Raw genomic sequence first — 26,971 nt, 5'->3', positions numbered from 1 at the left:
GAACACTATCCAAACAGATATATACCAATCAGGCAATGACATGTTAAAAAAGATAAAGAAATAAAGAAGAGATTAAGTGATGAACAGGAAAGATGAGGTTAAAAGTGAGGCAGTCACCCTTAAGAAAGAGTGGCTAAACTGAGAGAGGAGGAAATGTGTGTTTCTCCAGAGCTTGAGGTCTTTCTCCCACTAACAGCCATGTCTAATACCCGCGGCCGGGCTGTTTTGTCTGCTGCTCCAAGGTATCAGCCACAGGTCAATGACTATCGCCCTGTAGCCCTCACCTCAGTAGTGATGAAGTGCTTTGAACGCCTGGTCAGAGACTTCATAATTTCTTCACTACCAGACACACTGGACCCACTACAGTTCGCTTACCGTCCAAATCGTTCCACAGACGATGCCATCTCTCATCTCCTCCACACATCACTCACTCACTTGGACACTAGAAGGGGGAATTATGTTAAAATGCTCTTCATAGACTACAGCTCTGCATTTAATACCATAATTCCCTCCACACTCACCACCAAGCTGGAGCATCTGGGACTCAGCTCATCTATGTGTCAGTGGATCTCCAACTTCCTAACTGGCAGACCACAGGCAGTAAGGATGGGCGGACATGTCTCAGCCTCCACCACTCTCAGCACTGGAGCCCCCCAGGGGTGTGTTCTGAGCCCCCTGCTGTACTCTTTGTACACATATGACTGTGTGGCCACTACCAGCTCCACCACCATCATCAAGTTTGCTGACGACACCGTCGTGGTGGGCCTGATCTCTGATAACAACGAGACGGCCTACCTGAAGGAGATTAGGAATCTGGAGAACTGGTGCCAGAGGAACAACCTCCTTCTAAACGTCAGTAAGACAAAGGAGCTGATAGTGGACTTCAGCACTAAGCAGGAGAGGAACTACCAGACCCCCGTCATCAACGAGTGCCCAGTGGAGAGAGTGGACAGCTTCAAATACCTCGGAGTTCACATCATGCAGGACCTGTCATGGTCCTGTCACATCAACACCGTGGTGAAAAAGGCCCGACAGCGTCTCTACCACCTCAGACGCTTGAGAGACTTCCAACTGCCCTCCAAGGTGCTCAGGAACTTTTACTCGTGCACCATAGAGAGCATCCTGACGGGAAACATCTTAACCTGGTTCGGGAACAGCACCATGCAGGACAGACGAGCTCTACAGAGGGTTGTGCGGTCAGCTGAGCGCACCATCCGCTCCGAGCTCCCTGACCTGCACTCAATCTACAGCAGGCGGTGCTGGACCAAGGCCAGGAAGATCGTGAAGGACCTCAGCCATCCCAACAACAGACTGTTCTCTCTGTTGAGGTCAGGAAAGCGATTCCGCTCCCTGAAGACCAACACAGAGAGACTGAGGAGGAGCTTCTTCCCGCAGGCGATACGGTCTCTCAATCACACCACCACACAGTACTGACCCACACATATGGTTCTTACACACACACTGGACTTTCTGGACTTTGGTTTTTTGCACAACACTGGTCACTATATTCTTCATTTCCAGTTAATACTTGTACAGCTGCTGTTATTGTGTATATATTTATTTATATTTAGATTTCTTCATACATTCTTATATAGTTCTATATTGTGTATTGTGTATTTTGTTGTACGGTTATTTTATTTTCAACTTTAATTTATATATTTTATCTTATTCTTCCCAGTTAAATTTACCCTTCATTCTAATTTGTGTTGTACAGTTATTTCATTTTTAACCTTAATTTATATTTTATTCCTTCCTAGTTAAATTTACCCTTTTTAATTTTTCATATTTATTTCCTATCTTATTCATAGCCTTTCCTTTTTTGTTTTCTTTAGGTCACGAGCAGTTGTCCAAGCATTTCACTACATATCGTACTGTGTATGACTGTGTACGTGACAAATAAAATTTGAATTTGAATTTGAATGAATTTGAGGTCAGAAGGTAACACTCTGTTTACACGATCATTTCCTAAAGCACTCATGGTGACTCAGTGGTGTGAAAGTTGACTTTTTTCTTGGCCTTTGTGGGGACGGACCAAGAATTGCAACATTAGCTACAGCTACTGGGCGTGAAAGGGTCCTGAGGGTGGGGGGTCCTGGACTTTTGGGGGTGGGGTGGAGGCTGGATGGGGATCTGACTGACCCTCACCCTGGGTGGGGGGCCCCATTAGTCTCGTCATCACAGTTCATTCAGACAAACTGTAACAGTGTCGGTGACATTCTCCCACAAAGACACACTCCTTTACACAGTCTATAAACATGCTTTCTCCTGGCCAATTCATCGCGCAGTGACACCCCTGAAAGAGCCTCTTCACACGGCCCGTTCTCGCTGAGGTTTGGGCTGGGGCCTTCATCAGGCCTTCCTTGGGGCTACACAAAGGCCGGGGTCAAACGCTAATTTACAACATGGCCCCAGACTCTGCTCCCAGGCTCCTTAAACCGCCAGCACAAAGCCACCGCTAGACTTTTTCTCTACGTCTAACTCTCACAAAAACCATGGTATCAGGAAAAAAATACAAAAAAACATGTGCTCAAGACTGAAAGCATTCCTGCATGAAAGACTCTATCAGAAGCTCAATCTCACAAACAGCACACACACACACCATGATACCCGATGAAAAGCTTACCTACATTGGATTGTTTCTCCTTTACACCAGCCTCAGTTTCACTGACTCCAGATTACACACGGTGATTGACAGCTAAACTCAGCCATAACGGACACCCAATATGAGATTATGAGGGTGCAAGTGGGGGCCATGTCATGATTATATTGACAAGGTGACTTACCATAAGTTGGCCAGTCAGATTCAACTTTGCACACAATAGCCAGGCCGAGCACCGTCATCCATTGTAAGTAAATGTTGAGAAATTGAGAGAATGTTAACATTGTGAAGAATCTGCTGGTGACGTCTTTCTGAATAAGCCAAGAGTGACCCGTGACAGGACCTTTGACACCTCAGGACAGCCTTACCCTCGTTCCCTTGTTAGCAGCCCATCTCCTTAGTAACTACCACCCCAACAAGAACACCATGCAGGAAAGATAAGGTGCTGAGGGGGTGAAAGGGGGTGAAAGGGTGTTTCAGCGGTCACACAGAAGTTAGGGAATAGGTCTGTTCAAGTCAACAGCGTCAAGACATCCTGAAGTACAGAAGACAGCGAACTTCTGAGATATAGCCAGGAGTGGGCAAGAAAAGTTTATGTAAAGTTTATGCGGACTGGAAAACTACCTGGACCCCAAAAGCTTACTTTAAAATTTGTTTGAACATCCCATTGTGATGCTGTGTGATGTGCACAAGCAAGTTCATGGATGCACTCTGCAAACCCAATGAGCTGATAACTTTCCGCGCCATCCCAAATATGGTCAAATACGAGCAAAATGGCGATGTTAAACCTTGCATATATAGTTGTGCATTACTACATAGTTATTTGGGTCTATTTTTAGACAGGCCACATCTTTTTGATTTATATTGCATTGGTGAATATTTCACCCAAATCATAAATCTAATCAAACTTTACTTTGTGACTATACTGTTCTACAGAAAACCCAAGACTACTACAGAATATAATGCAAAACATAATGCCGAGGAGGGAGGGAGGGCTGAAGACAGGTTAAAATGACCATGTGTCTACAAATAACAGAGAAGCAGCAAATCAGCAAATTCCGATGTGTTAGGGAATTCCACATTATGGATACTGTTAGCCTGAAAAGGACAAATAACACATTGAGTAAAGGTACAGGTAAAGTTAGGTATAGGTTAAGGTAGTTATTGTTATGGTAAACTAGAAGTGCATAGTGAGTGAGTGAGTGAGTGAGTGAGTGAGTGAGTGAGTGAGTGAGTGAGTGAGTATATGGGAGAGAGAGAAACAGGTCCACTGTGAGCAGAGAGACAGTGGAGAAGATTAACCTCTGCTCCTGCAGGCCTCCCAGGGTGAGAAGGCAGCACAGAGTCACACAGTGGCACTACACACTCAGGTCTATAAACAAACACAATCAGTGGAAAAAGTCATTATAGATCACATGTAGACTCAGTAGAAAAAAAATTAATTGTACTACACATGTTTATGACACAGGAGTTGTACTGGAAACCATGATCAGCATGACAACACACACACGCACGCACACACACCAACCACTCTCTTTAATAAATTCATTCTGGCTTTAAGGAGGATCCCCCCTGCAATTATCCAGTCCTCCCTCTTGCAGCTCAACATGTCTATTGGCTGGAAACTAGCCGGCCTTTCTCTGCTCTTTCAGACCGTTGTTCTGGGAAAAGCCTAAAGGGAAACATTTAGATTGGAGGGCTTTTTGAGTCGCGCTGACAGTTGACTGATGACCCTCCATAAAATGACAAAGCATCGCTGTGTGGTGGCCAGTGCGGCCCACTGCCTCCCCATGGGAAACTAATTGCTTTGAATTGTTAACGGCAACATTATTTTTCTGCCAATCATTGCTTTTGAATGGCCCGAAAATGAGCATGAAACAAGTCTTTTCAGCGAACAAAACAGTTAAATGTCCCCAATGTTGATCAAATTAACTTCAGCACTCTGACAATGGACTATATTTGTGTGGAAATAATAGGGCACCACAAAGCAAGCCTTTATGCCTGGATTTCACAGTTGTAATGTAAAACTGTTCTCCCCTGAACCGGACCAGCCACTCTGAATGGGGCTTGGAAACAGAAACAAACTCCAATACACAAAGGAGGTTTTTTTTTTTAACTGCAATGAAAAAAAACCTGTTGGTTTTATCTCATGCTATCATTTCACATTGGTCATTTAGCAGAAAAGATTTCCACCCTCTAGAGAAGTTCCTGTCATTACATCAGCCTGTCTTTGGAAGGAAAATGCTAATAAGCTGATATCTGTACAATCTAGCAGCTAATGGGAGTTCATTTAACATTATGAAAATGCCCAGTTAAACTACTCTTTAAAAAACTGCTTGTGCGCACACAAACAACTCAACCATAACATAAATGGGAAACAATGAACTTTCCACATCAAGCGTACCCGAGTGTCACTTCATGCAGCTTGGAACACACATGGGCACTTTCAAAGGGCAGGAAAGGGAGCGAGGGTACGTTTCAAGCAGAGCCTTTGCTGTTCTCCCATGGAAGCGGCCCTCACATCAGCCCAGGCTATGGAACTGTGCTTTTTTTCCCCTTTTTTTCTTTCTGATGTGACTCAATAGTGAGGTCTGGCTGGCTAAACGTTGTTCCTTCTCAGCATTGTTCCCCCGAGGCCTTGAAGCACTTTGGAGATAAACACTATTTAGCAGTTAAAAGGGCCACAGAGGAAAAGGCTTATCAGATGTGTTCTCAATGGGCTGTAAGCTGCATTATTAGGCATGAGCTCCAGATAAGGTGCAGGCTGAAGTTTGATGCTCGGCAGCAGAGCTCTGTCCCCGCAGCGCTGCCGTGCGTGCAGGCTCCAGTGTAGACTGCTGTGAGGATCTCAGCTGGTGGTGTGTTCAGCAGCTCCAACCCTCCCCAATCTTATCCCATCCCGCAATGAGAGATTAGAGCCCAGAGAGGAGAGAGAAGAGAGAGGGAGGGGGAACTCTGGCTTTAGATATTCCCCGTTCCTTTTCCTGCTCCGCTTCTGGGGGTAGGAGTCAGAGTTAGGACAATAGCCAAAAAGATGGTTCCCAACCAGCCACTGAATGGGAACACTGTTGGTGGTAGCGCTTCATTCAAAGCCCGGCCCGGGCACATTGTCCTCCCAGATCGACGGAGGAGAATGGAGTTTGCTGGTGGCTGCCAAAAGGTTAGCAGCCTCTGTGAAAGGACCGACCCATTATTCACTGCCCTTTACAGAGCCCAGGCACCCTTTGTGCTCCTCCTCCCTTCCCTCTGCACTGCTAGCTTTTTCTCACTCCGGTGCTCCGGATCTGCGCCCGAAGGCTTCACCCTAAAGTGAGTGAGTGAGGCGCGATGGCCCCCCCACATCAATATCCCACCCCTGTATCGCTAGCAAGGAATACCAGGGGAGCTGGAACATATAGCGACCTCCTCATCACCACCACCACCACCTTGCCTCACACCACTCACCCCTCATCCCCACCCCTGCCGAAAGAAGAACCTTTAAATGATATGGCCCAGAAGTAACAACAAGGTTACCATCCTCCAACACAAGGGGAATTAGAAGGAGGGAGCGTGGAAACTGCCACTCACGCCAGCACAGTTTCTATTCAATCCCTTCAGCCACCCAGCTAAGACTCTCGCTGCTGTTTAGGTGTGTTTACAGGAGGCCCTTTCAAAATAAATCAACTGGGGGGAAATAGCACAATGAAAGTAGAGGAAACACTATCAAACACAACAGAGCAGAAACAGAGGTGCTTTGGAAACGTGATTATGTCGGTAAATCCAGGTGCGTTAAGATGTAATAAAAAACTGCAAAAGCTGCTGAAACACTGCCACTTCCCTGTCCATTAAAGGCAGCACATTCTTTCATCAAATCAAAAATGAAGTAAAGGTGAAATATGACCTTGCAGAGAAGAATTTATTAAGTGCCTCGTAATTCAGGCCCATCAGAAAGCCTGTTTGTAATGTATGCCACCGATATATTTATGCATGTAGTTATCCAAAGTGGAGGAGGTGGGGAGGCGTGTCGTGCATTCTTATGCAAGCTGAATGAGAGGTCACCTGCTGCCTGGTGGGTATTAGCCTTTTATTCTGTGTTAGCATGGCCAGGTACGGAGCAGGGCTACCACTGTGCACTCCATCATCCCACAGTGCTGCAAATGCATGTCCCATAAATTACATTAGCGTAGCCTATGAATGGAAATCATGGTCTGTTTGTACAGACGCGGACTTCACTTAGATCAGAGGGTAGAAACCCGTACCATGACCATGAAAACTCCAGCTAGAATAATTAAAACCGTTAAACTAACGTAGCCTCGCTCGTGTTAGAGCCACCACTGTATAAATGACATGGCAATGTGCCTGCTATATAATACGATGTCCAGTATAGAAATAGAAATGAACATCCAACAAAAGGCCAGGCGGTCACAGACAACTGCAGTAGGAAAAATGACATTAAATTTAACTGAAACCCAGTTAAATGGAAAGTTTGCAGATGTGCCTCTGTCTTATTGCCCAGCAGGTCCTGAGCAATAAGACAGCAGCTAAAAGTACTACATCCTGTTTGGCCAACATAGTCTGTAGTTAAAAGATGGACAGAGTAACCCACTGCTTTGCTAACTTTCATTTTGACACGGTGAGTTAGCATTATCCTGCGATATGGACGGCTGCCATCTTACTTTTTGCAGTGACTACATTTTGACAACAGGGCAGATTGCTAAATTATAACCTAATGCTAACAGCATAGGTTAGCAAAGGGGTAGTTTATATTAGAGCATCACACAGACATAAATACATGCTAATCAGTTCCAAATGAGTAAAATAATCATATAAATTCAGTCACCAAAAAGGACAGTTAAACAAAAAATGTTCCAAAAGTCACCAAGACTGCAAACACAGCTAAAATATTCAGTTCAATGACTCAGATTAGCAGAGGTGATACCACCTGTCACTCAAAGCAGCCGTGCCCCTAATAATACATAACTTTAAGCCTTAATACAGCGTACAGTGTGTACATTGTATTAGTTCTAATCAAGTGAAAAATTAGGCATGTTTATCCACTTTAAAGTTAACACAGCAGTCTATGGAGAATGACTCCTTCTAGATTAGTCTCGTGTGGTCTTTTGAGGAAATGCAGGAAAGGGTATTTTCTCTTGATGTGTGTGTCGGGGGGATATTCAGTTCTGTTCAGTTAGCCAGGACTTTTGTTGTAATGCCAGTGATGATATTACATGTCACAGTATATTTTATATATTTATTTCTCAGGACCAAAGCAGTGTTCACAAATGGTGTACTGACAAATGCTTGCTTCATTTTCTCTGCTGGTAGAAAAACGACAGAGGTAAGTGTAAGATTACACTACCAAAAACGAAAGTAAAATAACAGAAAATGCTGGAAAGTAAGAAAGATTTAGAGTGAGGGACAAAAAAAGAACAGATAAAGGAGACTTGGGAGTTCACAGACCGTATAGTGAGAAGCCCTATTTCCACAGACAGATGTAATCCCACTGGTCTAAGACTGAATCCCACCAAAAACCTTCTCCACACCTCTCTTGCTCAGTCTAAGCCTTGATTACAATATCAATACAGGTTTTTGCCATGCAACAGAGAAATGGGATTTGTGACTATCAGCTGCTACCTCAATGCAGATATGCAATTTCTGTTGTTCAGGAAAAAAAGACTTTATTAGTTAAAAAAAAACATTTCTTAAATCTTTGTAGTCCGTCTCAGTTTTACAGATAAAGAGTGTAAACATCGTGTATAATGAAGGAACTTGTTTTGCAGATTATCTAAAAAATGTGTGGATATCATACGTCTTCCTGCTTTACAGAAACAGAAATGTTGGGTTATAAATAGAGTAAATCTACCTTGATATCTGCAGAATTTGATCTAAGACTAAAGTAAAAAAGCTGGTGACCAACATCTACTGTACCTGTCTAAAACGTAGGCCAGTGCCTTCTGCCTGGTCCCAGAGTACTCTGATGGGCTTTTCTCCCAGGCCACAAGGTTGGAAGCATCATGGAAAAGGTGGATGTTGACCAGATCAAAGGCACTGATGGAGAAAGGTCACATTGTGAGCGATCACTGATGTTTCTAGCACACATATGCATAAGAATACAGCCACAAACTCTAATCTGCCATCTTTCATTTTGTTCTCTCAGAGAAAAACAAGACAGCGATGAACACCTCCCTGCAGATCCTATCTGGGTGGTTTTTTGTTAGCATGGGGCTTGGCAGGGCAACTCAGAGGAATTGATCTTATCCCACGGGCTTTATTCTGCAGTGACATCCTGAACAAATGAATACATCTGTAGCTTTGACTGTGTCCGATCTGATCTCCCATTCTTCACCAGCCTCTCTCTCTTTGCCGCTCTTGTCAAACGTCACGCTCCTATTAAATGCTTACCGTTTCAGCTCTTTAGTTCTCATGTCATCCCTCTATTAGATTACAATCCCCATCTTCCACCCCTCAGCCACCTACTCCTCCCCCCATTCCCTAGCTCTGCACGCTGGAAGCAGCGATGGTATTCATCCCGTACAGGTTCAATTGCATGTAATGTTTTTTGTCATCTGTCATACGCAACTGCTCGAGTAACGTGATTACGTCTAATCGAATCCCTGCTTACTTCTGCAGCGCGCTGTCCGGAGAGGATTCGGCTATGTGAGTCGCTCTCTCCGTCTGGGTGCGCTGTCTATGATAACCTCACAGAGCAAGACTCCCTGCAGCTCCAGGGTGAAGTCAGACGTGACTGACGTGGCTAGATATTCATCTCTAACCACAGCGATACACTTGTAATGATTCAAGGTTGAACAGTGATGAGGTGGGATGTGTCATTGTGGGGACCTATTAATAAAACTCACCAGTCAGCCATGGCCCATCGAGTTCTGATGAATCCCTTTCTGGACCACTTGCACTGCAGAACAGAGAGACTCAATTTAGCATGACAATTGACAGTGGCGAGGATTTACCACGAGACAAATGAAAGCTATAGAGTCAAATGTTTCACAGTCAAGTGGCAATGTCCATCATCTGGGAGCAGAATTTCTGGTTTGCATTTTTCAGCACTGCTCGAAACTCTGCAGTTCAATTTGGACAGACAGACACATTTCATTAAAAAATTCCTGAATTGTGAGCTTTTAAGGCAATTAAACTGCCTAAGTTACTGTATGGAAACGGGCTGTTAATGACTCTATAAATACACATTTAAACATCAGAGTTAATGGATGAACAGTGGCGGAACGTAAGTGTATTGTAGCAAACACTCCACTACATTTCACTAGGAACATCCATCCATCCATCCATCCTCTTCCAATAATCTGGGGCTGGGTCACTGGGGGCAACAGCCTGAGCACCTCCCTTTCCCGAGCCACCCCCTCGAGCTCACCCGAGAACAGCAAGGCGTTCCCAGGCCAGCCGAGAGATATGATCTTTCCTTCTCCTTGTAGACATGCCCAGAACATCTCACCCGAGAGGCATCTTAGTCAGATCTCCGAATCATTTTAACTGGGACCATATACTATACTGTTACCATAGTTATACCTTTTTTTATGTGTTTAAGTTTTCCATCATCAGTTTTCAAATAAAAACAAATTGATGCTTTGTTATAAGTAAAATTCAGAAAACAGGAAAAAAGAGCTTGACAAGCCAAAACATTAAATTAAGCCAATAATAAATGGCCATTGTCTTTCACCTGTGTATACCAGTCAATCCATTTCATACCTGCTTGGCAACCTTTTCCAGATTTGAACAATCATTTTCAGAAAAACATTAGGACTAAAGGTGGAGTCAGTCTGAGATCAGTCTGTGATTGAATGGGGTCAAGTTGGCAATTACAGTGGAGGAAATTATGATTTGATTCAATCCTGAATTTTTGAGTTTGCTCACTTAGAAAGAAATGAACAGTCTCAAAAACACATTGCATAAAAGTTAGAAACTGATTTATAACTTTTATGTTATATTAATGTTATATCACAATTCTGGCTCCCAGAATTCAGCATTTGATGGTTTTTGTTTGAGTCATTTTAATGTAAGTTTGCTCGGCTAACATTATTTCAGAATGTTCAGTATTTTACAAAGTATTTTAATTTATGTAATAAAATATCGATATTTGGTGTTCCCTTATCGACACAATATTGCAACAGAAAATATTGCAACACTATTCTGTCTATATTTTTCCCCCCCAACCCTAATAAATATGAATAAATGGCTTCAGTCAGAATCCACTGCCTACAAAATTAAAATCAAAGCACTGCATGTTCAATGCAAACAAGATTCAACATGCTTTATTAAAACTAACCAAAAAAACAACCACATGAAGATTCATACTTATATTGTACATCAACATTCTTATGAATATGGAGGACTTGGTCAGTCAACCTGAAACATTCAACGCCATAAAAGAAAGAAAGTGGAATGCTATCAGTCTGTTTTTACACTCAGTTAATGTTGAAACGTCTACATTTAGGAAAGCTCTTTGAGAAGCTGGCAGCGCGAGGTGGGTTTTAACCTAGCTCACCTCAGCCTGAACACTCAGTGATCCTGACAGGCTTTTATTGAGTGAGCTGGTCAAGGAAGTTTTTACAAGAAGCAGAAAAATGGATTTTGACCATCCTAACCAGCTGAAGTTTTTGGTCGAACGGTGAAGAAGACATCGCGGCAGAAAGTAACACGAAGCATACGTTTCTATCTAGATTCATCATTTTAAGTGAGAACGACCAGAGAACGGTGGCGCGAGTAGCTCTATGGAAAAAGATGCTGGGAGACACCAGGTGACAGCTGCAGTGCAGACATCCACCGTGCAGCTGTTTGATCAGATCAGGCTTGTGGGATCTGATCAAACAGCTGCATCTTTCTCAAACAGCACATGATCAAACAGCACATGATCTTTTTCAAACAGCACATGATTCACCATGAAGCTGGTTATTAAATGAGAGACAAATTGATGTTGCGAGTGTTCTCATTCTGAATAAATAAGCCTCTTTCTCATAACCTCTCTCTTTTTTCCTGCCTCTCTCTCTCTGTGTGTGATACCCCTAATGGGGAGTTAACTGCAGTGATAAATAAACTAATTACGGGCCAGGTCACATAATTACAAATTGACTAATTTTATTTAAAAAGCTCAGATGCAAATTAAAAGCCTAAGAGGTATTTGATTGCGCCTCACATCCTTCAATCTGCATTAGTATAAGATTAACTGTATCAAATTGAATTACATTAGCATACTTGAATTAATCCATAGTGCCTTGGCAGGATGTATGGACCCAATTATAACTTGCTGTCCCCCGAAATTGTGACTTTGAGAGGAGCATATGTAAACAGATATGATATGATCATGCTGTAGCAAAACCGATTGGCCTCGCACTTCAAAATATACCTATATTTTTTAACTTAATGACTATATTAAAAAGATAAACAGAAGCAAACAGAAGCAATAAGGCTTATGTAGTCACACACAAAAATGCACTCTGAATAACACATTAGTTTGTTGCACGTTAAATCCATTAACATGCTGCAAATGTTTATCAATGTAAAGTTGAGGAAAGAAAGTATTAAGAGTATGAGAGGATGAGTAGGGACAAGATGAAGAGCGAGAGGTGGCGGTGGCGGTGGGGGTGGAGGGTGGACTTGCTCAGGACCCGTACGAGCACTGACTGCCGCCAGAGACGTTTAATCTCGATTTAATTTAAAGAGCCATTAACTACAATCGCAGCATTAAAATCCATCACTTTCTTGACACCCGGCCCCAGATTGCCCCATTTCCTCCACATATGACTGATTGACCCCCTGCTCCATCGCTCGCTTATAAACACACTCACAACGCGCACGAGGGCGCGAACATAGACAACTATCAGAGTGCATGCTTTAAAAGCATCACTGCAAAGTTTAAAATAATAATAATAATAAAATCATCATCTCTTTATTTCACACAATACGAGTGATTTTTTTGTAGCAGGAGTCCGAGTGAAGTGATTATCTCACAAAATCAATCAGAGCGCGGAAGAAGAAAACGGTGCTCGGCCTATGGGCTGACATGATGACATCACGCTTTGGCTGCGACAGCTGATATTGGAGCGGAGATGATGACACAGATGCTGTCCGGCCCCCATTTAATCATGTGCTGAGACATCATCATCACGCCTCCCTGTCTCCTCCACACACACACACAAACACAAAAATGCTTTTCCTAAAAGTTTAAGAGTTTTACTAAGAGTTCTTTTTTCCCCTTTTTTAAAGACATGCTTGCAGAACAGGTCGCATGTGAAAATATTAAATATCAGATATGGCTGCTGTAGCCACTGAAGGGGAGGTTGATAGTGGGAGTCGAAGGGCGACCGCAAAAGGTCGCGAGGCTCGCGGTGACATTGGCCGACCTTCCACAGGTCAACGATGGCGTCTCCGCCCGTGACAGTGATGAACGGTGGCTACGACGGTGGGGTGGGGAGAGGTGGGGTGGGGGTCACATCTGTGGATGCTCGGCAGAGTACAGACAAACTGTTTGTGCGAACGCACGAACAGAAAAAAAAAAACAGTGGGGGTGGAAGAGAAAGTGTGGGATTCACTCAAAACTACGACCATGGAAAAATATGCTGATATAAAATGTCACATGTGACACAGTCAGCACACACACACACACACACACACACACACACACACACACACACACACACACACACACACACACACACAGTACTACCTAAAACACCCTCCTGCCACTGCTTCCCGGTCAGTCCCCTTTGATTTTTTTGACCTTTCTTATACTTCAGCCCCCCCAGTAAATAATACTATGTCGGGTTATGTTCAGAAAGAAGGCGGGGCAAAGAAGAGTGCAGGACAGAGAGCGGAGGGGGTGACACAAAAGCCTCATGACAGAAATGCACTGTGAGTAATAAGTAATACACACAAACGCTGATTGATTTGAGCCCCTGTAGACAGTCACATTTATCTTTATTCCATCATACGGCGCGGGGTGGGGGGTATCCAATGGCAGAGGGCCGGTTTACATGACAGGACAGTACATGAAGACATTGTGTACGAGTGTGTATGCTTTGATAAAGCTGCACCAGAACTACAGAGGGAGTTGCTCTCTTTCGCCACATGCAGCAGTAAAAACACTGAAATTTAAAAAATGCAGGAAGATGCATTTTGTTCTTTTAACTAATTATTGCAAAAAATACAAATCGCAGTGATTTACTGGTCATTAGTATGTCTTCAGAATTTCGCAAACTGGTGATGATTCTTCTCATGAATCATGACACGCTGCTCTTCCCTACATAAGCTGCCTTTATAGGTTAAAAGTATCGGTGTCTGGAACACTTGCACTGTATTTACTTGGTATTGGATTGATACCAAATATTTGTAGGATCGCAAAGCACTGCTATCTATGTCCCAAAAACATGTAAAAAGTGAAAAAAGCTTCAATTTGGCTCTCATTTCGGCATTAGCCCCTTGCAGTCTCATGGATCACGCCTGTCACAGAGAACAGCATCTGTGTCACAGGTGTCTTGTCTGGTGATAAATGCCACAGAGCGTTTTACAGGCAATGCCAGTTTAAATGACTTCATCTCCTTAACGTACACATCACATCTATGAATCACGCGTGGCGTTTAAATCATAAGGAGAGAAGCAAGTTAACTTTCAGCGAGGGCAGAACTTGAAAGTAATCGCAGCCCCGTATCGCAGCGTGCTACAGGGGGCACTAAAAGGGTATGAAAAGTCAGCGCTTTAATGGACACGCTCACGGTGCCAAACAACAAATACAAACTCATACGGATATTGATCTACAGCCTGCCGCCTATTTTCATCCTTTCTCTTTTTTCACCCCCTTCTCTTTACTGTTGTGTAAAACAATCAATAGCAAGGGCACATTAAGGTCTGGGTCATATACTTTATTTATATAAGGCAATGACAAATCCTTATGATGCAATGGTTTTTGGAGGCGTGTATTACCGCACCACACAAATAAATACATGAATCCCACCGGGGGGAGGGGGGCAAGGAGATTGACGGAATAACGGGGGAGGGGGGGACAAGCCGCCAAATCCATCACCGCGACCTTTTGGAAGAAATAGCATCTGCAATTTTGTCCACTTCCTTCTTATTCAGCATTTCAATTAACGTCCCCGCTTCACTCCCCCCAACGCACAAACACAGCTATAATTCAGGGCGGGATTTCTGGAAAGAAACGACGCTTTGCATATGGAGAGGCCGCCACTTAAATGGGAATCGAACAGAAAGTGTGAAAGTGAGTAACTTCAGAACTTTATGATGCCTTTCAGAGCTGAAAGCAGGGCGTGATTTAGGTTAAGTGAGTAATAAGTAAGATTATCGAGGAAAAAAAAGACAATGTTGGGCTGGATATCAACTCCGTGAGGTCTGAGCCACTTTTCTGGCTATTGGCTCTGCTTGGTCTGCTTGTGTAAAAATGCTTGTGCAATTTCAGCTCTATAAAAAGCAATCGAAATTGCATGCCTTAGGTTTTTGAGGACAAGCTAAACTATACGTGGGCTGCAGGCATATCACATCAAGGTGTTAAAATGATATGGCTGCAAAAGCAGCTTAAAACAAACACCCTCTAAAAGGGTATAATCAAAGCCTCTAGCACTGAGCATCAGAGACAGATCAACTATTATATAATTGTATCATTTATTCACACACTTACTACTTATTATTTTTTTTATAATGGCGTAGATCAGATTGAAGAAGTAAGTTGATTAATTAGTGACAAAAAAATTATACAAAATGAAAAATGATATTAAATTTTATATATGTTGTTTTCTGCTTTATGTTTTTGTTATTTTAACTTTTTTCTTTAATGACTGGAAGAAAGGAAGAAAACTAGCCGCAGTGCCTCTCACACAGAACCCTGAATGTAGAGATGGATTCATGGGTGGGATGCCATGAATGGCATTTTGCTTTAAACTAACACAAACACTCCACACTCCCGCCATGATGTCACCAGCTGTGACACATTATTAATGGGGGACGGTAAAGGTAAGCCACAAGCTGAGGAAAGCGCACATCTGTCTCTGCGGCCAACCTGAGCGGCGTGCTGTCACTCGAACACCTTCCCCAGAGGATTCGAGACACCTGCCCCCTGTGTCCTTTTTGATGACTTTTAATGATGCACTCCCACATCTCTCACAAGACCTACTCCACACACATCTATCGTTATCCCCCCCCCAAAAAAAAGGACCGAAGCAACTGGTTTTGGACTCCCTGTGTGTGGCGTCCTGTCCGGTCCAAGATCCCCGTGTAATAGGATTCCTCAAAGCTGCAGATGGATGGCAAATCTAGGTGGTTTCATCTACTAAAAGAGGGCATAAATCACGAGCGGAGGAAGCGGGGACGAGGCAGGGGTTATCACCAGTCTGCCTCCCTCGTGAGAGCTTTGCATTAAAGCATTAGTGAAATTAATTCATCTTTCATAAGAGGTTTGAGCAGTATCTGTGATCTATGATAACAACCAATTTCTCACTACGGAGGGGCCGGAGGAGGGAGGCAGGCACGGAGGGGGGGACAGGGGGGAGAAAAAAAAATACTCTGCGACCCTGATAGACTACACAAATCTGCTCTTTTTAAATGGGCTAACATTATCTGGAGTGCTGCTCTCTGGAGCATCATCCCAGATTCATATCCCAGCCGGGAAAGAGGCATAAATCACCAGGCAAAACTTTTCTCATCTGTACACCCCCCCCGCCACAGACACACGCACACACCTACCTACACGGCACATACGCATGCATACACACACACTTCTTTTCTCTCTACATCACTCCCATCATCCTTCTCAGCATACGCCGTGCCAGCTCTGTTGTGCCGGTTTTCTTTGCTTGTCCTGTTAAATGCAGAACAATGCTTCGCTGCAATCATTTTAAATGGCTTTGCGCCTCAATCAGTGTAATTGGTTTTAGATCATCTCTGGAACGGGACAGAGAAAAAAACTGAAGTTGTTTAGGTATGTAAGTATGTGTGTGTGTCTAGGGTGGCTAAGGGTAGGCAGATAGGTGGGTGGGATGAAGGGGGTTGGAGGGAGTGGGGGGGGGGGGTCCTGCAGTGTGTGAAAGAGACGGAAATTGGGGGGAAGTGTGTGAAGGGGGCCGTATCCATCTGTTTTGCATATATTTGCGGAGGCGGCCGTCGGAGCATGGTTGACAGATGAGTGGGGAGTGCGGGGATGACACACGGGCGGTCGTGCTCTTTATTACTATATCAGCACAGATATGCTCGGCGCCCAGCTCCCGTCTGACGGCGCACCGCACATCGAAACCAGAAAACTGAACACAGGCGGCGTGAGCAGGGAACTGCTCCACGGGACACGGGAAACACAACAAGGACTTTTTCTCTTTGAATTCTTTGTGCTGATTTGTCTTTAGATCAGTCAACTGGGTTTCCCTGAAGTAGGGGAGAAATCTGACTGGAAAAACAAAAAGCTATAAAAACTGCAAAGGAAATAAGCAAACTAAATATATGAATATTCAGGTCTGTATTGGATATGCATTAAAAATGCAACAAATTGATGTATATACAGTACATAACAATGAGTGGGATTTCATACATCAAGAAATACACATTTTGAGCACACATAACCTTCCACTGTAAATAAAACATCTGTCAGCCGGCATCTTGGGAGAAGGCTGTCAGCCAATCGTGTGTGTTTATTACAAAACCCACCTCGGGAAAGTAGTCCTGTGGAAACTTCGCCTTCTCCAGTGTGGGTGTGCTTTCTAGTGTCTCTGAGCAGGTTTCCTTCCCGACCACCTTTCTAAATTTCTTGGCTGAAGAGGAAGCGAGGTTGACAGTGATGAAGGGAGAAGAACGGGGAGAAAAACACACACTGTTACAACCACAGAAGGTTCTTTTTTTAACACTGTGTGAGTGAAGTGTGAGTCTTAATCTTCTAATTAGACTGATTCTTAAAGCTATTTCAGCTTCATCAGACAACTGCCCCACCTGCTGGTCAGAATGAGGAACGCCTGCACTCGGACGAGGAGGACAGACTGAGATGTAAAGTGAGTAAATGCCTGTCTTTGATATTATTGGATCACTGTAGTGGATTAAATGCTGTAGATTTAAAACACTGCAGTCCCTGAATTTTCATTATATTCTGTCATAGGCCGTGTGTACACTTATACTAAAAGATGTTGATGTTAAAAATAGTCAAAGTTTACAATAACAATGTCAGTTTATGTAGAAATTCAATCTTTACACTGCTCTGAATACTCTGTTTCACAGGGTTTTTTAAAACTCTTGGCTCTGTATGGGGTCATAGAAGGTTTCGTGGTCACCACAGGCACACAACAGCTGTTTAAAATCTTTAGTTTGCGACTTAAAGTCAGCTAAAGTGACTTCTTTCAGGCAGATGATGATGACCCCTCTCCTAAGCCCAGTTAAGGCCTTACTATGACGCAAGGCAACTTTAGGAGAGTGAAAGTATAAAAACGTAGCACTGGATATGGGAATAACAGGCTCCTCTTCACCCTCCTCCACTTCTACACCACCCAGGGTTAGGGGGATTTTAATCTGTTTGGAATTCCTTAATGGAAAATATTTTAATAGAAAAAAATATAATGCCTAAATGTATGACACTTCACTTGAAATCTTCTGCTAAGTTTCAGAAAATTTGTCTGAAAGTTTGCATGTGGCTAAAACAGTCCCAGCCCAACTGGACAGGCCACCAGCTCAGAGATCAGAAGATTTTATTATTTGCATTTCGTGCTCAAACTAAAATTGCAAACTGACTCTTAAAAACATGGAGACTGCTAAAACAAATTATGCCCGATTAGCTGCTAATGTACTAACATCTGCAGATGCCCGGTGCTGTGATTTTAAATCAAATCTTAATGTGTGTGCACATGGGTACATGAATGCGCCTCTGCTCTCTCTTGTGACCCCTCCCCTTCCTTCGCCCTGTCCTTCACTGGGGTAACTGGTGCTAATGCTGACTTGGGTCTAATAGGAAGCGAGGCGGCTCCACATCTATATCCCCTCTTTAATTAGCGTGGTCACCGGCCCCCTGGGCCCTCTGACACCGCAGGCTGATGAGACGGCCATAGCTGTCCAATAACCTGCTGCACACCATTACTGTAGGCCCGAAATCGTATGAATTAAATCCTAATATTTATAAGCATTACCATTCTGTCCCGCTCCCTTTACATTATCCTCAAAGCCCATCACAGCCTACTGCTTTTGATGGAAGCAGGAATAGCCTGCAAACGGTCGCATGTGATATGCAGGAATGTGATAAAGGGGAATGAAGAGAGGATAGTGGTCATGATGTATGTGTGTCATGTGATGGAGAGAGGTGGGGTGAGGCTCACCTTTGAAATCAAACTGTTGGATGTTTTTCAAAGAGTCGTGGATAAAGTATAAACTTCCAAGAGCCTGCAAGAGAAGAAGACTTTTTTAAAGACATTTATTTATCAACTTTTTGTTTTGTCAGGAGCTAAAAGTCCTTCAAAAGCTTTTCACACCGTCAGTGTTTAAAGGACTGACCTGATGTGAAAATGCCTAATAAACTGCGCTGAAAGCAAAGCCAGCACAGATCTTCCACACTCCACAGCACACTGCACAAACACTACACACACCCCATCCGGCTACACAACAACAGGTGCACCGTGCTCTCGGTACAGTACGCTCGCAGCGCGGCCTCTGTGCACCCTATTCTGGAGTCTTCTAACGTGACGAGTCAACAATTTGAGCTTTCAAAGGACACATTCAGATGGACTTTTCAATGAGCAAAGATCAACTTCAATAGGCTTAAAATCTTAATTTTCCCTGTGAACAATCAGGAAACTTTCCCAGTCGGTGGACGAGCCAATCAAAGTCTGTGGGAAGAAGTGAGAGTGGTGCAGAGGGGGATTTGATGCGGTTCACAGTCCGCTACACTGCTTTTCTGTTGGCCTCTTTACATTTAGGGCAAATCGAGGCAAAGCTCGAGCTCAATCCCCTGTGTCTTTGAGATAGCAGACCTTTGATTTAGGATAATTCCGAGTCTCCTTTTCCTTCAAAACAGAGCCAGAGAGCGGAGCGGAGCTTCAGCTATGAAGACCAGAGCAACCAGATTAAAACGTAAGTGAGTAGAGGGAGAAAACTATTGCAAAAGAGTGAGAAAGATAAGAGCGAATGTACAGGAAATGATAGATGAGTAATGGTGGATGTGACGGAAGGAAGAAGGAGAAGAAATCAGAAGCAAGGGGGGGGGGGCTCAATGCATGATCTTTTCCCGTTTTTTCCGCACTCCTTCCAACACGCTGGGAGAGAGTTCGGGCCCGGCCTGGCCTCTGCATTATTTATGAGCGCCCTGCACATCTTGAGATTAAACATTTGCTGATTTGTCAAAAGCACAAACACGAGGTCCTGCCCATCTCCTTGACATATAAGTTCAGCCGACAGAAAACACTGTCGCACATTTAATTGATGAGAACCGCGCTTGGTGACCCGAACCACTGCCGTCAATCCCTCTCCTGCTCAGACGGAGGCAAAAAGGAGGAGGGGGTGGGGGGGGGGGGGTGCATATGAGAGGGGACAGCGTTGGGCGAAGGCAGGACTCAAGGTCGCAGCTTCCCATTGCGAGAGGACAGCTTCCAGGAAGGCCCCCCTACACTTATTTGTGCTCACTTGTCTTTATGTTCTCTTTCACCTTAAAGTGCCAACAACAGGCCTGGACACAGAGATGGATAGGAAAGCAGGGCCAGGGAGGCATAAAGGTGCCATTTGTCAAAATGGTGCCACTATGCTAACTGCTGCTGTTTGTGTGAATATTTCACAGAGTAGAGGAGTGAAAAGACCATTATGCCGTATTATTGTGATATATTTCCTTTTACAAAAGAAGAGGAATTTTCCTTTTTTATTTTTATTACAAATTAATTTGCAGCTGCATTTTTTGTTCTATTTACCACCAGGTCAAAGTGCCTCTTACTGCTAGATTAACTGAAAATTAATAGACAAAAATGTTAGCAAGTCATTCAGGGTGTAACTTTGTTACCAGGCAAAACTGAATAAAATAGACTCGTGTTCGTCATCTGTTCAAGCAGAGCATTTTCTACTATAATATTTTATTTAAAAAACCCAAAACTTAATTATTTCAGGGGAACGGTGATGGGCAGCGTCTCTGATTTTGAAGCCTGAACCAAAAATAATTATTAGAAAATTAGATTTTTTTAAACTTCTGACAAGTTAAAAAAGAAAATTATAAATGTGCATATATGTGTTTCCATTTGTATCATTTTTGCTACATTTGGCATTTTTGTTTTTCAGGATAAACACACACACATTGATGTGGTAGAGGTCCCAAAACCTCACAAAAACTCAAATACGACACACTTGGTGTTAAAGGGTTAAATAAATAATTAGTAATTAATCATTTTGTGGAGCTCATCCAAACATAAAAGTAAAAAATAAACTTTATAATAAAGATTTTATAATAATAATAATCTAAACTTTATTTTCTTTAAAAAAAAAAGCTGAAGCTGATACCTCCACTTGCCCCCAGCACCTGTGACTACCAGATATAAAATTAATATGACATCAAACAAACCCGCATGAATCAATTATCAAATAAATTATAAACAACTATGCTTAAGTGGCTATCCGTGTAATCGCAAAAATCTACTTAACCCTCAACCCTAATAAATATTCATCTGACACTGGGGTTCAGATCCCAGCAGCAGCTGCTGGGCTCCCTCTCCTCTCCTCTGCCTGCCTGCCTCTCTCCCGCACTCTCCATGAAGAAGCTATTATATTAGCAGGGCGCAATTAATCCATTTGTCTCTTTACATGACAGGCTCAAAATATTCATTAGGGCTGGACTGCGCTGACAGGCCATGCTTATCTTTTACCAGTAGCTTTACAATGGCCTGTGTCAAACGTATGTTTGTCACGTCCCTCTTTATTGATTAGCTGCCAGATTCACTTGAAATAATTAAAAGTATATTTTACATATTTATAAACCCCACTGCCACACCGGCTACTTAATTTTCCATTAGTAAAATGCAGTCTATTAAGTGCACCATGAGGTCCGCAGGGGGAGGTAAGGGGGAAATGAGTAATCACTATAATTGTAGACAGAAAGACAATAACCGCGCCATAAAAGCTGGGGTTTTATGACTCGATCTGGCAATGCTATCTCTTATCACAAGTCCTATTGGCTGCACCACTCACAGATAAGGGCGCACTGACACCACGGCGGCTGGGCTCGCGCTCTCTCCGTGCACGTGTGCGGTTGACATTTCCAGAACCCCCCCCTACCGACCCGCCACCCAGCAGATACGGCCTGAACAAGTCCCAATAGACTGGCTGGTGGAAAATAGAGACTTGAGAGCGGCAGTACATAGCCTGCATACTTTGCTCCGCTGAATGCTTTATCGATACCGAGGGCTGCAAAAATTAGTTTTGGCTCGTGAAGAGAAGCAGGAATTCTGTGACCTCTGAATAGATTTTCTGCGTTTAATGTGAAAAATGAGCCATAAAGCAAACATAAAAGTAATAATTTTTCTTCAAGGTCTCACCTCCAATCTGTGCTAAGGGAGAGTGGGCCAGTCCCCAGGAGAGCTGACACATACACACTCCGGTGTCATCGCTGTATAGCTTCAGAGGGTAATGCTCTGCTGCCTCTCGGACACTGTAGTGCAGCTCGTGGGTTTGTAGAGGACGACGATGAGAACACGCGAGCAGTACGGGTGTTAATTAGAAAGCAGGTGATGCAATTAAGTGTTTATTGTGCATTACTGCTTCTTGTGGCAATAGAAGTCAGTGATTCACATCTGTGGATGAGGACTGTTTGTAAAAGGCTGGATTTACTGCTCTTTGGGCCCTTGTGTTTTTTGTTTTTTTAATGCCAAAGGTCTCTAGGGCTGAACAACCAAGGCGCAGTGCCAAAAACTTCATTTCCTGATGGATCATTTGAAACTGGCCCATAGACTCCCAATAGCTTGCACTAATAAGTATAATTACATCCCAATACAAAAAATGGTTTAAAAATGGGGGATTATTTTAAAATAATTGACACATTTGGATTTTGTTAAAGCTTTCATGCATGCAGCTTCCTGACCAGGCCTGGTATCATTAGCTGCCTGTGGTGGTCCCCGGTCTGTATCCAGGGTTTTTCTCCACAACACATGACAGCTGACAACTCCACTCGTTCACATGTGGTCAGTTCTGACTTGTAAAAACACACACACACACACGCACACACACACACACACACACGCACACACACACAAGAACAACAACAACATAGTGGTGGCCAAATGCTGTCACTGAAGCTTTAGCTTTAGAGCTGGAACAACGTAGGATTTTTAAGATTATTTTAATTCTATTGATTCTTCCATCAACTGAGTAATGTTGAGTTTTGCTTTATTAATGTGCCATAATAAATGTTCAAAAGAGAAAAATTGCAGGTCTTTTAAAATTAACTGCTCATTGATTTCCTTTCTAGACATTGCAATGTCTTAAACCGCATACAGCATTGTGCATGCCATTTTGAAATAAAAATAAAAATGTTCAAAAATAAGTATAGAATCTTAATTACATTAGTTTCAAATACAATAAAGTAGGCAATCTCAACTAAGACACAAAAACATTACCTTTACTCTGTCTTCTTGGAAGGCTTTAGACGTTAACGGGAGGCAAAAATAGTTCTGATAGTATTTTACTGTGTGCTAGTGAACGAGTGTGTTTTTGTAAGCCTTTAAAGGACCATGTGGTGGTTACACACTGAATAACATTCTGATGATGTAAATTTTAATTAAGGTTATAATAATAATGAAATGAATGAGTCCAACCTTTATTTTATTTTTTTAATATTATTAGATATTAGCTAAAATCAAATTTTGTATCATTTCACATTAAATGGGGAACATAATTTCTGGCTCCATGTTAAATTATGACAACATCGTCATCATTGCTGCTGTTGTGCTCTCAGTCTTTTTGTGTAAACACCGAGGCCTGCCCGGGAACTTTTTACTCACAGGCGTGCTTCCAGGCGTCTGCTTTAAGAGTAAATGTGGGTGAAACGTACGCGTTTACATGGCGACGACAAAGTTTAAACGAAGAATCGAAGCAAAAAAATTTGTGTCGTGCATTTTTCAGAATCAAGTTGAATGTGAAATTTGTTTTTTTACACTCCGCCTGACTATGTGGTATTCCAAACATGTGTTGCCAAGAAGGAAATCGTGTGCCCTCTGGTGGACAAACGATGTAACGTCGACATTCATATCATGGTTGAAGGTTTCTCCCATATACTCTTTACTGTTTTCATTGTTAGTTTTCAGGCATTACAAATGTCCCAAGATATGAACAAACAGCTCACATTAGCCTGCTGATAATTCAGTCAGTGCAGTCTAGAAGCTAACTACGTACATGCATGCTATCTTTTGGATACAGTCTATAAACCGAAGTCTTTATAGCACATTTTTATAGTTTTTAATCTTTTCTTTGGTTTCTTTGGTATTCCAGTGCCATTTTTTTCTGTAACACTGCAGTTCAGTCGGTCTCATTTTAGACTGCAGTTGTAATTCTGGCCTATTTCAAGCTTAAAATGCAGCTTCTCACAAGTAAAGTCTTGTTTTTGTAATTTGGGAGTCATTCCTTCACTGATAAGATTGCACCATAAATACTTGAAGAATTTATGAATTGTGGGAACATCATAACATCAAGGCCATGACAGAGGTTATAAACAAGCCACAAGTTACGCCAAGGCACTAAACCATTTTATTAGGAGGAAAAAAATCAAAAATCAAAATTTATTTATATAGCACATTTTTAAGACCGAAGTACACCAAAGTGCTTTCCATTAAAATCGCAGTACAAATAAAATCACAATAAAATATAAATTACAAATATATAAAATATAAGATAATTACATAATCTAAATACAGAGCCAGATGTAAAATACCCTAATACCCTAAAAACAGAGTGTTAGTGTGCTTGTTGGAATTCCTCAGTGCAAAGGAGGACTGGGTGCGTGTGAGGGCTGAAGTGACTGACCTATTAATCCATTAGTCAATCCACAGAAAACCATGTGGCAACAATTTTAAGTAAGCTTGGTTAATAAAACTTGTTTGGTTTGGTTGTATCGTAACCCGAATGCTTGTGTTCCCTTAAAACACTCCCTTAAAATAACTAGGCGAGTGCGAAATTATTATGAAGGTGAAAATAATACTGCCTTTGATTAGAGCATAATAATCCTATAAAGTGATGACACTTGCCCTGTAATGAGGGTTATCTGTCTGTGGACTACAAGCTTGTTCCAGCCACCTGCAGAGAAATATCTCCTCAGAGTTTTCCGTGGCATTTTGCCTTCTGGAGAGCACAGACAAGAATGGGCTGTTTTCCAGTTTATATCTCATTGCTCAGAAATCCCTGGAGCCCCCCGCATCTGACAAATCACGAGTGATGCCACACGTCCACACAAACCTGCACGCAGAATCGTAACCCCCAAAAACAACTCACAAATGTGTACACACACACACACACACGCACATACACACACAGTCTTATCGGAAAGGTCAATCAGATATGCTGTCATGAAGAAATGGTGTTGCAATACATCAGGCACACATGCTAGCCCCACACAGCTCAGAGAAGGAAGCAGAGACATAAGCTCTGACTAATAGGTACATGATATCCCCATTAATCACTAAACTCTAACATTTATACATGGCTAAACTGTAAGCACACTGAATCAAAGTGCAAAAGGCAAATCCATTAGTAGACAATAGAACTGCATGCTGTGTGCTCTAACAGCTACTGGATTTAGGAATTGACAGATCTTTTTCAAGATCCGCCCTCCACATCCCAGCAAGGGACCCATTGATATGCAGGATCCAGAACTAAAAGAGCACCTTCACAGGAGCCTCTCTGCACAAACCTCCAATACCGCACAAACAGCCTGTTTGTCATCGCCGGCGAAGAAAACACCCTGGCACAAAAGTGAGAGGCATCAATAGAGGTGGCTTGCTTTTTCTTTTTTTTTCAGCCTGGAGATACAGATGGAGAAGTATTTTCTACCCCTCCTCAGCCCGCCGCCCACCCCAGGCTGCCATATGTGTTTGCCAAGGCCCTCTCCCAGTGCCATTGATTGAGTATTCAGAGTATTGAGCCACAGTGTCTATTATTCATCAGCTGCCTGGAAGGCCTGACTGGATACACAGACAAAACTCTCATTAAAACTTCCTCTGTCACTTCCTGTGATTTGAAAGCGGCTCGAGTGTTGGAGCCATCCGTCACGTCCTGAAGAAGCCCTTGTCTCTGGGATGTGTGTGCTGGGGACCATAGGTAAGGGACGCAGGCAAGGAATTAGGGTGTTCACAGACATACTTAGAGGAAGCACGTTAATGTAAATTTATTTACTTATTTTACAGTAATTAAGATTTAAGTTAAGCTTACTCTCCCTTAATGCTCTTCTGCTTCTCCTGGGAAGGAAATCATGTGCGAGCTCTGCTAGAAAATTGGTTTACAGGGCAAAGCAGGACCAGTATTGATCCCTTAGAATTAAAAGAGGAACCACAGATCTTTGATTCAGATTCTGGCAATGCACCTGAAACTCATTTCGACTGCTTATACAGCTACAGTAAGTAATGAGGATAATAATGAGTAATGGGGACATTCGTTCGCTGGGCAGGTTTTTGGATAATTAGCATTCTCGCGCGCAGCTGTGATCTGCGGTTTCAAACAAAACTTCAGTTGTGAAAAACGACTGAATGGTTCGTTGGGTAGGTATGTAGGTAAGAAGGCAGTTTACTAATCCCACAGGGAAATTTTTGTGTTACAGTAGCAGGATAAAGAATAAAAGTAGCACAGCAGTGAAACACGGTTACAGTAAAAGTGTCACAGGTGCATAGTGAGGACTTTATACTCCATTTTGGACAGCACTATTAAAATATGCCAACCAAAGCACACTAGTAGTGTGTAATATAAAGACGGCCTAAAACAGAGTTTTATTTGTAAACCAAGTTATTTGAAGTAAAATAAAAGTAAAAGTAAGACGGCAGATCTCTAACTGTAGGTACTGTAATCTATTTGAAACATTGAATTCCTAAACTAGAGCATAAACCTGTTACAAGTTTACTTCAATTTCACTAAGACACATTAGACTAATAACAAAGCTCATATTTGACCTATTTAAGCAAAAGTTTGGGTAATCAAAATAATAACAGGCTTCATCCTCCAACACGACATGTGACGTGACGGCGCCGGACATATCGCCGTATTCCTTTTCCTGTATTTCCCAATTTCAGGCATTTATTGATCGTCTACTTCAAGTAAGCCCCCCGGCTCTGCACGGATCAGTTATGATACCTGTATTTTAGCGCTGTTGACTCAAAGCTTTTGGCAGAGTGTTTCCGGGCTTCCACTTCATTATTCTAAAATCTCCCAGAATGCAGAGCGACACACGCT

General features: G+C 42.7%; 1 protein-coding gene across 3 annotated transcripts in view; it reads right to left on the bottom strand.

Annotated features, from left to right (window-relative positions):
• inpp5a (inositol polyphosphate-5-phosphatase A) overlaps positions 1 to 26,971 on the bottom strand; it is a 157,197-nt gene that overhangs the window by 43,870 nt on the left and 86,356 nt on the right. For all 3 annotated transcript variants that reach the window (XM_080868670.1, XM_080868671.1, XM_080868672.1), the window contains exons 5-8: positions 18,892 to 18,955; positions 17,246 to 17,349; positions 9,436 to 9,488; positions 8,507 to 8,626 (exon numbers count right to left, since the gene is read on the bottom strand). In XM_080868670.1, the coding sequence (XP_080724796.1) occupies positions 8,507 to 8,626; positions 9,436 to 9,488; positions 17,246 to 17,349; positions 18,892 to 18,955 (341 nt within the window). The remainder of the gene's footprint in view (positions 1 to 8,506; positions 8,627 to 9,435; positions 9,489 to 17,245; positions 17,350 to 18,891; positions 18,956 to 26,971) is intronic.

This window comes from Rhamphochromis sp. 'chilingali' (assembly GCF_963969265.1).
Source record: "Rhamphochromis sp. 'chilingali' genome assembly, chromosome: 20".
Classification (NCBI taxonomy): Eukaryota; Metazoa; Chordata; class Actinopteri; order Cichliformes; family Cichlidae; genus Rhamphochromis; species Rhamphochromis sp. 'chilingali'.
This window is presented reverse-complemented; position numbering and strand designations above follow the sequence as displayed.